General features: G+C 31.2%; 1 protein-coding gene across 1 annotated transcript; it reads left to right on the forward strand.

The window, feature by feature from the left end:
* LOC18598646 (transcription factor bHLH106) lies at nt 4,010-6,620 on the forward strand. Its single transcript, XM_018120725.1, has 2 exons — nt 4,010-4,443; nt 5,283-6,620. Exons 1-2 carry the CDS (start codon nt 4,168-4,170, stop codon nt 5,703-5,705), a joined length of 699 nt encoding a protein of 232 aa, XP_017976214.1. The 5' UTR covers nt 4,010-4,167; the 3' UTR covers nt 5,706-6,620.

Below are 12,659 nucleotides of genomic sequence, written 5' to 3' on the forward strand. Positions count from 1 at the left end.
CATCAGTAGCCATTACAGTGACTATCCTAGGATTTTTCTGTTCCAAGATATAAAAATACAAGGGTAGTCGTTGAAATGACTTCTCTGGGAGGATAAAAAACAAGCCTTTTCGTATACTTCTTCGCTTGCCAAGCCTTACCATACAAGCATTCCAATCCCCACTGAACCCTTATCTCACTAATTATGTCTTTAGGTCTCAATGCTACTCCATTAGCCTAAAGCTTGTGTGACATAAGTTCACCAATTATCTTTGCACTCCCAATTCGAAATTGCCTTTACAAACCTTCGACAGTACACATGTGTACTTGGTGGAACATTTGAACTTGTCAATATTCTCCTTCAAGTAACTCTATTGCACGCACACCAAACTTGAATGCCTTGTCCTTGCAACCAACCTCAAAACGACCTTTACATGACCTTTTTACACTTATCTCAAACTGCTTTTCTAGAGCCAACATGTTCAAAGCTCGTTTCAACTTGACCTTCAAGAAAAATATTCTTCTTTTATACAAGCGATCATCGGCATATGTCGACTCCTTAGTGGTAATTGTTTGGAAGGATAACCTTTTTGCACCTAGAATTAGCCGCGTACGAGAATTCCCTGCATTTCCCCTATCCTGATAACTGTCAACGAGCAATGTCTCAAGCAAACAAATCTCGTTCTCACCAGCGATGGGGTTATTGTGTATGGGGTCATCACACTAAACATCTCCTACATCACCACCTCCAACAAGTTCCATTTTACCTTTAACATTATTGCAAATTAGAATGTCACTGTCATAAAGCCAGTCATCGTTTAAACTGTCATCATGCCATTCATCAAGCCCATTATCTGAATTATTATCAAATCTATCTTCACAAGTAGGGAACAAATTCTCATTTCCCTCATTAGATGCAGTATTATCCTCAAGCGTCGATGTGTCACCCTCAATGTCACAGTGTTGTCCTCAAGTGTCATAGTCTCATTTGAAAATGGCATTACACCCTCTACAGTTTCACCCAATCGTTGCATTTGTTGGACAGAAGCAAGTAATTGGTTCGATGCACATGTTGATCAAAATTGTGCAACCAACTATTCTGTTAATGTCGTGTGTCTATCGGGCTACACAAACTCTTATGCATACGTCAATTGCCATTATTATGGGTTATAGACCAAATGTTGTGGTATATGTGAAGCATTGTAAATCTCATTTTCATTTAGCTAATTACCATGTTGTACAACTTTTTCATATGACCTAACATTTGTTTGGCATTCCTTAATGGTAACATACACAGCCGAAACATTCATTTGTTCTAACAGAATTAATGCAACATCCTCATCGTCCTTGATAATTGGGCGTGATAGCTTTCTGGCTGTAATGATCAATGCATGTAGCTCAATCTCATGAATTTCTGAATTTACCCCAACAACATCTTCAACCAGCTTCATCAAGCTTGCAAATGATAAATCACTCATAATTCCCCACTTTCGTGACTCACCACCCTTGTAAATGCCATTCACCCACTGATCACTGTGTCTTATCACAAGTCCCACAATTGGAAACCCATTGAAATTTTGAAAACAAAAAATTTGTCAATCATTTTACACATTACATGTCGTGTTCTAAAATTTGTCAGTCATCTTATTACACGCCAAGTTCATAAACATTACACGCCATGTTCAAAAATGTTACATGTAAGTTCAAAAATCGTTACACACCATGTTCAATAAAAATGTTACACTCCATGTGCTAACACATGTTAGTTCAATATATTTTTTACACACCATGTGCATTATAGATGCATGGCATATAACAACTATGGGGCAATGTTTCTAATCCGTGTTCTAATTTACACAAAAAAATTCAAAAATTAATGTGTTGCAGCAAGAAACCCAATAACATACCTTGATGTCATCTCTATTATAGGGTATGTTTATCGATGACAATATGGCCAGATGCCGAGAGATAAACCATAGCACGATGATGATGGTGCTCAACAGAGAGTTGATAAAGCTGATACAGTTCAGAGAGCTAAAAGAGCTGATGACAATGGTGCTCAACAAAGAGTTGACAGAGTTGATACAGTTCAGAAAGCTGAGGCAGAGAGTTGAGTGAGCTGAAATAACTGAGCATTTATTTTTATTTCCTCTACGGCAGGAAGGAAATATCAGGATATTAATTTGCCATGATGTTTTTAAGGGCATTTTGATCTACTCATGCTTATTTTTGGCTAAAAATAAATAACTTTTTATAGATGATTATTTCTGAAATCATCTTATGACGAGAGCTATTTCTCACAATTTCCTTTATATTTTCTTATAAGATTACATATTAATAAGTAGAAATTACGATCACAATTTGAATATCTTTTAATATATATCAAATAATATGTATATCCATGAAAGTAACCGATAAACAAATCAGTCAAATAACACTAATATAAAATTATACTAACTCGCTTATAGTAATACTTGAACTCAAAAATTAAAAATTATAAAATGTATAATACCTTAAAAAACCCCTAAAACTTTGAAATAATTTCTTTTTTTTTATTAAGTTCAATTAAACCTCTACACTTTTATTTTAAGTCAAATAGGCCTTTATGATTAATAATTAATTGTTGTTAGTCAAAACATCACTTGTCATTTTATGTCACAGGATACTAATGTGGCATGTTGATATATCATAATGGATGATAATATGACATGGCCACATAGCATTTTTAACCTCCATGTCAATACCATGTCAGCACATGAAAAAGACAAGTCGTACTTTGACTAATGGCAATCAATCAATCATTAGTCATAAGATCTAATTTGATTCAAAATAAAAGTACAATAACTTGATTAAACACAATAATACTTTGACTAACTTGCTTATAGTAATACTTCAAATTAAAAACTAAAAATTATAAAAGGTATAATACCTAAAAAAGCCTTGAAATATTCAGATAAATTCAAATAAGTTATTGTTTTTTATTGCATTCAAGCAAGTTTCTATATTTTTATTTTACGTCAAATAGACCCTTATGATCAACAATTAACTAACTGTTGTTAGTCAAAACATCAATTGCCATTTTATATTACGTAATGTTGACATATCATAATGGATGATGACATGACATGCTAATGTGACATGATGACACGGGCACATGGCATTTTCAGCCTCCATGTCAGCACATAAAAAAAGATAAGTGACATTTTAACTAATGACAGTTAATCAATCATTAGTTATAAGAACGTATGTAACTCAAAATAAAAATATAAAAACTTAATTGAATGTAATAAAAAAATAAAAATTTATTTAATTTTTTACCTTTATAAAAATTTTCTCTTACCAATATCGAGATAAGTACTCATCGGCAAATTGTCAACGAAACTGAATTTGAATTGACCTGGTTCTAATATATCTTCCTTTGTTGTGTCTGTATATATTCATACTTCAATTTAATTATGGGTCATGGCATGGACAGCACTAACTAGCAATCCTTGCTTTCGGCTGGTCATGATCAAGGAAACTAGGTAAAAAATACATTACTTAGTTTTCTCGTTGATTTGCATTTGATTAGTCAAAAGAAAAGGTTGACACTAATTATTTTCTTCATGAAGATGAGTGTGAACTTAACACTGGGCTCCTAAATGTCGGCTGATTTCTAAAGTAAATAGTAGAAGAAAACAAAAATATTTGGACCTTTCTCTTTCCAAAAATTGTCTTTTACACTATTATGTGGTAGATTCAATACAAACTTTATTGACATATTGACAGACAAAACGTTTTGTGATAAATTCAAATATCCTTGATAAAAAAAAATCAAATTTTTAATAAATAAAAATAAAATATTTATGAAAAGTTATAACTTAATTATGTAATTTACTTAATGTATACAGACATGTGAATACATAAATATACCTTCTGTTTTTTTCTTTTTTGCGTTACGTGGAACTGTGTTTTCAATGCAAATCATGACCCCACATTGAAATTTGGCCAGAGGTGTACACTACCGAAGAAAAGATTATAAAAGTCTCGGAATCTGATAACTCGTGAGAAGTTACCCAACTTTATACAAAAAACCCTAAAGACAAAAACCACCGAAAGCAAAAGCACTGAACACACTTTGATTTCACTTCCAACTTCTAAAACTTGGTCAAAAAAAACACCATCATCATACTCATATCATACCACAAGCATGCAACCGGAGAATTCCGAGCTCTACCGTTTTCTGGCACAAAACGGCGTCGGATCCTACGGCTTTCCTGCCAATTTGGAGTTTCCAGTTATGCAAAGCTTTTCCAGTTCCTCCACGTACTATCCTCTGGAGATGTCTGGAGTTACTACTGAGACGACGCCGCAGGATAGAGCTCTTGCTGCTTTGAAGAATCACAAAGAGGCTGAGAAAAGGAGGAGAGAAAGGATTAACTCTCATCTCAATAGGCTACGGAGCCTTCTCCCTTGTAATTCTAAGGTACGTTTTTTGGGGTCTCTTGTATATTAATGGAGCCACACACACCATGTATAATATTTGCTTACGTCGGTGTCTTGGAATTGTAAAATCTTTGAATATAATTTTCTCTGTTTTTTTTTTTTGGGAAATTTGAAGAGATTAGAGAAATGGGTTTTTGATGCTGATGGACTGAAACTGGTTTTTCATACCACCTCACATTGCAAATTTTTTTATGCTGCTTTTGGCGGTAAAAAATGTTACTTCCTTTCTTAAAAGAAAAAAGTAAAAAATCTTTTGTCTTAATAAAGTTAAAAGTTTTCAACTTTTGAGCTATCTATCAAAGCTTTGGATTCGTTTTTCATTGGACGGTTGGACGTTTGAATTTTTGTATGTTTACTGTAATTCGTGCTTTGTTGACTGTTTGTTTTCTGGGAAAAAATCGTAAGGGATAGAAATTTGGGACTATGAGAATTAGACTACATGGATTTCCTTTGACCCCACGAAAAGAAAAAAATTTGCCAAATGACTTGACGTTTTCCTAACACAATTATTTGGAGCAGTTTCAGCGATTAAACATTGCAAATTCAAATATACAAATTTGCAGTATGTTACCCACTGTTGTTTCTTTTGCTTTCACTGGACAAGGTCTTTGGATTCTGAAATCTTGGGATCTATATCAGCCTTACGAAGCTTTTGAAACGTTCAAACAGCTGCTGCTAAAGTAATTTTAAAGAACAAAAAGGAAGAAACATTTCATTGCTTTCTAGGGCTTGTGCGTTTGGGAAAGTGAATAAGCTTTTTACAATTAGGGTTTTCTTTATCTTTTCCTTTAATTTAAAATTTTATTTTAATTATCGCAGACAGACAAGGCTTCTCTTCTGGCGAAGGTGGTCCAACGCGTGAAAGAACTGAAACAACAAACCCTTGAACTCACTGAACTCGAAGCCTTCCCGTCTGAAGCCGACGAAATCACAGTGCTTTCATGCGATTATACAATTGATGGAAGGCTAATATTCAAAGCTTCGTTGTGCTGTGAGGACCGGTCCGATCTTTTACCGGAACTAATCGAGATTCTAAAGTCTCTCCATTTGAAGACACTAAAAGCAGAAATGGCAACGCTGGGAGGAAGAATCCGCAACGTTTTAATTGTTGCAGCAGATAAAGATCACAGCATTGAATCAGTTCATTTCTTGCAAAACGCATTGAAATCTTTGCTGGAACGTTCAAATTCAAGCGATCGGTCTAAAAGGAGACGGGTATTAGATCACAAAATAATGGTCTAGTCAATATGTAAGAATTGTCCTTCCATTGTTTAAAGATTTTATCTTTTCTTTTGATTTCCTTTTTTCTTTTTTTGGGTTTTTGGTGTTTGGGGTGGGGAAGGGAGCTTGATTTTGTTTTCTAGTGTGACATGGATTGTACGTGTATGGTGGGTTTGTTTAACTTGTATTTGAAATGAAATCCAAAAGAAGGGGAAAAGATATTTGTGTGTTGCAGAACCGTGGGGGGTTACTACTAGCTTGCTGCTATGTCATGACTATAGGAATTAGATTTGAGAAGATCTGGGTCGATCCTGCAGTTAGCAAGGAAAAAGCGGAAGGAGAATCAAATCCAATCCAATAATCCCATGTTCTGAAATCTCAATGAAGATGTACGTAAGTTATGGGTGCCTTTTAGCTGTAAAAGCAGTAGTTTGTGCGAGTTTCGAAGCTCTCATAGAATACCATCTGAACTGAATCTGAATGATAGTATTATATTACTATATGTCATCTCTTTCTCATGTTGTGGGTTCTGGCAGCTGGCACTTCCCTCACTGAGCATTTTGTTTTGTACAATGAGTCTGGAGAAACAAGCATTAGAGTGGAAAGGTTTTGAAGATTCTGGAACGATTCTGTTACATCCAAACGCAGATTTGCTGCTTAAATCATGGTCTGTTGTTGAGATAGTGATAGCCTCATCTGGGACACCAGTTATCTGCACGACAACTGATGTTCTTTCTTCTTCTTCTTCTTCTTTTTCTTTTTTTTTTTTCCCGTTCGGGTGATGTTTAAATATTCAGTTCCTGCATTAGAGAAGCAACTTCTGCTTTGGGGAACATTCTCACAGGAATCCAGGAGGATCTCTGCTATTGAGAACTGATGTTTTATTACTTTTGTCTTTCATGGAAAAAATGTTGCCCTTGCTTTTTCTTTTCCCAATTACTAATTTATTATTCATACATACATACATACATACATACATACATATATATATATATATATATATATATATATATANGTATAGACAAACTTGATGTAAATTATTAAGATACATGTTGTAGACAATGTACACTTGATTAGTATGCTACTATAAGATGGCAATGTTTAGTATTATTTTGATTCAAAGTTATAAAATGTGACTTAGCAACTTTTAATGAAATGGTGAAAATGTTATATTAATAGGCTTGCTTGGGCTTAGTGGGTTATGTCCATTGGGCCCATGCACCGATCATGGCCCGAAATTTGGGTCGTGACAATTTATGGGTACCTAATTACCCGAATCTGAATCCGTACTTGTATCCATATAAAATAATATATCTCTTACATATTCCATATAATTTATTAATAATTAAATTAATAAAAACACACAAATAATAAAATTTAAATTTAAATAATCAAAAAATAAATATCTCAAACATATTTAATAAATTTATAAGTTATAATATTTGTAATGTTAAGACAAAATAGAAAGTAAATATATTTATATTTAAAGTGTATATATAATAAAAGTATTTTAATATGTATATATGTAATAGTAATTATATTTGTTATAAATGAACCCAATATATATAAAGTATACATATTAAAAGACATTACAAGTCAATCAATAATCATAGTTTCATTAATTAATTTAATTAACTATATGAGTTTATCCTTAATTACATGAAATTAAAAAAAATAACTAGGTTTCAAAACTATTCTAATCTCACAACTTCCTTACAGATTTATATGTTATAAATTTATATAAACAAAGGTATATCTATTGTAATTAATAATTTTATGAGTTATAATTTTTGTAATGTTAACACAAATAGAAAGTAAATATATTTGTATTTAAAGTACATATACACACACACACACACATTAAAAGTATTTTAATTTATATCTAATAGGATTTGTATTAAAATATATATATTAAAAGACATTACAAGTTAATTAATAATTATAGTTTCATGAATTAATTTAATTAACTATACAAGTTTGTCCTTATTACATAAAATAAAAAAAATAACTATGTTTTAGAACTATTCTAATCTCACAACTTCTCTTTAGGTTTATATATTATAAGTTTATATAAACAAAGTTATATATATTATAATTAATAATTTATAAGTTATAATTTTGTAATGTTAACAAAAAATAAAAAGTAAAAACATTTATATTTAAAGTATATATATACTAAAAATATTTTAGTATATATATATAATAGTAATTATATTTCTTATAAATTAACACAATATCTAAACTATATATATTGAAAGACATTACAAGTTAATTAATAATAATAGTTTCATGAATTAATTTAATTAACTATATCGATTTGCCCTTAATTTCATGAAATTAAAAAAAAATAGTTAGGTTCCAAAACTATTCTAATCTCAAAAGCTCTCTTTAAGTATATATGTTATAACTTTATATAAATAATGGTATATATATTATAATTAATAATTTTATTAGTCATAATTTTTGTAATGTTAAAACACAAAATAGAAGGTAAATATATTTATGTTAAAAGTATATATATGTAATAGTAATTATATTCCTTTATAATATGATATGATATTCATATTATTTAAACATGATTAACAATCTAAGAATTTTTTAATTTAAATATATTAATGTCATCATATTAATAACTAGAGTAACCATACTTTTCATATATTTGTTAGTTTTGAATAAAAAAAATTGCTTGTAAAGTTGGTAAAATTTGTATATTTTTAATTTAATTATTAAAATAATAATAAAATATTTATAAATAGTAATCGAATTTGAGTAACGGGTACCTAAGGGGTGATACCCGAACCCGATTTAGGTAGTAAAATCACTATCCGAACTCGTCCCAAACTCGATTATAGGGTACCCTAACCTGGTATAATCGAGTCAGATATTCGTGGGTACCCTATTACAGGGTACCCATTGCCATCCCTAGTTTATATTTAATATCAATATTAAAATCACTATAATAATCTAAGCAATATACTTATGGTGTCATTACTAAGGTGATCTTATAACTCTATATAGTTTATAATTTTTGTGTATATATATATATAATCTTGAACTATATATGATTGAACTATAGCTATGACTTCATTATTTGCTTTTAGCTATTAAAAATAAATGGTAAAAAATATGTTTACAGATATTTGAAGAAATGCACTGTTAGGTTTACATTATGCTAACAACAAAATCACTTTTATTATCCCAAAAAAATTACTTTTTAAAGCTTCACTTGTAATTTTAATTAAAAATAGTTCCTATAAGGTAATTAATAAGTTATTTGCGAACTCTAAGGTGTAACCAAATGGAGTATTAATTCTTTTAAAATTAATGAATACATAGCTCTATTTTTGGCAATCCCTTTTTCTCTTTATATTATGAAAAAAATCTCTTTAGCAGATTCGGTGTTTGTATCCACCACAAAAGAAAAAGAACGAAAAAGAAGAAGATGATGTTCGTATTATCCTAAAGCAAGTCAAATAGTACGATAAATATATATCCAATCAGTTTATTCTGTGGCTAATAGACTAAAGACATGAAGAGATAGGCAATTTGGGTTTTGCCCAAACTTTGAAGCGAGCAAAGTATAAACTGTTTTATATATGTATTTTAGCTACGCTTGCTTATAGCATATTGCAAGCTTAATTATACATAAAAAACATGGAGAAGCTAAGACTCTTCTAATCATATGCTATTGCTAGGACTGGCTTGGTCAAAAGACTGGTCCTGTAATAGCTTTTTGGGTTCATTTGCCAGAACCTAATTTTAAAGCTTTATGATCTTTTTGTAAAAGATCATGTAGTGTCCAATCATGATGATGAACCTTCCTTTTCTTTTAGTTTTGCTATGATTTGTATTTTTTAGGATACATATATGTTGTGATCAAATAAGGTTAAATACAAAATTTGACTATCATCATGTAAGTACCTTAATTTTTGACACGTCCATAGATTTTTAACGAGGAAATTATGAGAAATAATCCTTTTAATAAGCTCACTTCAAAAATAACCTTCACTATAATTTTAACTATTTTTAGATAATTTTTGGCATGACTTAACAAAAATACTCTTTAAACCATTTAATCCAAATTAAGTGGTCCCGGTTTCTTTCTCTTCTTTGCCATTCATATAAAAATTTCAAAATTAATCTTGATTTAGCTATCTTGTTTCGTCCAGCTCTAGAACGCCATCGGGGTCTATATCTCGTTGTCCAACTCTTCAACACCATGAGGTCTATATCGCCATCCAACTTTCTCACCATCCTAAAGAACAAAGATGACATCAAGGTATTTGTTATGGGTTCTTGGGTTTTTTTTTTTTTATAGCCATAAAACGTAAAAGTTGATGGGTAAATTATATGACTTTGGAAACTTAAATATGGCTAGGAGTAGAAAAATCAATCAGTTTATAGGCGATGCATTAATATTTGTTAGGCATTGTGTCATTAGTATTAAGATGTGTGACTTGATATTAGGCATTGCATGACTGATTATTAGGAATCGTAATCTATTTATTTGGCATTACGTGATTGAATATTAGACAATGTGGGACTAGATAGAAGGCATTGCGATACTAGATTTTAAGAATTGCGTGAGTTGTGCATTGCGTGACAAGGTTTGAGGAATTGCTTGACTAGTTTGTAGGCATTGTTGACTAGTTTTTAGTAATTGCGTTGCTCTATTTACCTAATGCTAAAGATGATTATCTACTAATTTAGCCCCCTTAATAACAAATTTTGTAAAATTAGAAGAGAATTAGGAATGCTTAGTAACCAATTCAACACCCTTAATTCCTCTTATATCAGTGCAAAAAATCGTCTAGATTCAACTGACACAGAACTCTGAAATTCTCTTTAAAGCACTTAATGCACCGATTTATGAACTAACCATATTCATCAAAAAACAAGCCTAAAATCATTGAACACCTTTCCATGAGTCAGGATTCATGCCTATAAATAGAGGGAACCATTATCCATTTTCATCAAAATCATCTGAAAAAAAAATCTCAAAATTCTCATGGCTTAAGAACGTTCGGAAGGTAAAACTAGGAAGGGGAATGCTGCTGAAGAGGAAGATATCCTTGACAATGTTGCAGCATATTTGGTTAAGTTGATGGACCAAATTGAGAACATGGATAAGGACATGCGTGGGTTCATGGATAAGTTGCTGCTTAGGACAAAAGTCCTAGAGACAGAAATTTTAGGCAATAACAAGATTCTAGTTGAAATTTATGAAATAGTAGATGAGATTAGGAAGAAATGAACCATGATTCATATGTTGTATCATCTATTTTTTTTCTACTAATGAATAAAAATATTTATTTATCACATATTTTCCTTAAAATGAGTCATTGCCTTTAATTTTTATTATGTTGAATAACTTGTTTACTTACTCTAATTTCTTAATTTTCTAGTTATATAAGAGATGCAAAGGTATGATGACAAAAGTTGGAATATTATTTTATTTATAGGCATTAAGTGAGTGGATATTATGCATTGTATTAATGGATATCAAGCATTGCATGTTTGGTTGTTATGTATTTCATGACGGGTTTTTATGTATTGCGTGATGTTGGCTAATGCGTGAGTGGTATTTTGGCATAACGTGAGTGGATATTAGGTATTCTGTGACTTATTATTAAGTATTGTGTGATAACTCTATTATATAGAGTTATTTTGACACATTTTGGAGGCTTAAGTAGCTAAATCTTTGAGATTTTAGGTTCAGATTATAGAATTTTAGGTACTTTTCTAGTTTAAGTTTGATTACATGTTTAGCAGTTAATTTAAGTTATTTTATTTAAACTTTATGTTATTTTGTTTTAAATTACCTTAAGAATAGTTATTACTGGTTTCTTTTATCGCTTTTGTAGGAAATTTGATGAAAAAGGCTCATTTGATGAAAATCCGTGCAAGTATGGTGACGGTTTCATTCATATATATTACGGTTTTTTGACCATATCTCTCTTTAAAGAACTCCAAATGAAGTGATTCTTTAACTGATATAACAATAAGAGGAAGGCTACAACTTTTATGTTGATTACTTTTCCCAGTTCAGATTGGATCATGGCCAAAATATTTATCTAAGTCAGAGAACTGTAACAGTGAGTATGGACTAAACATGATGCAGTATTTGGAGCTTATTTTTCAATCCTGAAGTCCAATTGATGTGATTTTTGAGTCATTGAAAGTTAAGAGACAGGGATAAAACTTTCATGTTTATCACTTTGCCAGTTCAGACTAAGATCAGGGTGAAAGTCACGTTCGAAGTTGTTAGATTGCTGCAGCATTGGGAGAACAAGGCTGTAGCACTGGTAAGATGAAGCACACCACATTTTTCCAACAGCTCAAAGCTGTAGCTTTGAAAAAGTAGTGTTGCAGCACTAGGCTATTTTTCAAAAATAAAAAGTTGACTAGATTTTGGAAATTAGGTTACTTGGAGCTTATATAAGGGATCTTTTTCAGAGATTTTAAAAGGGAGGCAACAACCAACTATTCTAGAGATTTGGAGCTAAGAACAAAGCAAGAAAACAAGAGAAATTGAGATTGCAAAGCTTCAACACTTAGTTTCTTTCTCTACTTTTGTGCTTCTTTTATTTTCTTTGACTTGGATTCATGGCTAAATTTCTTTGGATGTTGTTTTTATTAGTTATTATGAGCTAAATTATCTTTCTAGGATTGTGGTGGATTTCAACATGTAGTTTTAATATTAGTTTCCCTTTTATTTATCATGAATAGGTGTAGTTTTACTTATTCAAATCTGTTCTTAATGCATTTGATTACTTGGCCAACAATTAACTGATTTGTGAATCTAATTGAGACTCGACAAAGAGATTTTAGATTGGACTAAGGTTTGAATAGTGTATGTTCATGTCACTTAGGTGATCTGATTCACGATATGGGTAGACATACGCCAATTGCCATACATAGCCACATTAGGACACTTGCTTAATGAACTTAATTTAATTGCTTCCTATAGACATA

The sequence above is a fragment of the Theobroma cacao genome, chromosome 5, assembly GCF_000208745.1.
Source record: "Theobroma cacao cultivar B97-61/B2 chromosome 5, Criollo_cocoa_genome_V2, whole genome shotgun sequence".
Taxonomy (NCBI): domain Eukaryota; kingdom Viridiplantae; phylum Streptophyta; class Magnoliopsida; order Malvales; family Malvaceae; genus Theobroma; species Theobroma cacao.

Bases quoted from the DNA above. Each gene is read 5' to 3' on its own strand.
- LOC18598646 (XM_018120725.1), top strand. From the start codon at position 4,168: ATGCAACCGGAGAATTCCGAGCTCTACCGTTTTCTGGCACAAAACGGC. The intron at 4,444-5,282 runs GTACGTTTTTTG...TAATTATCGCAG, and splicing joins TTCTCCCTTGTAATTCTAAG to ACAGACAAGGCTTCTCTTCT.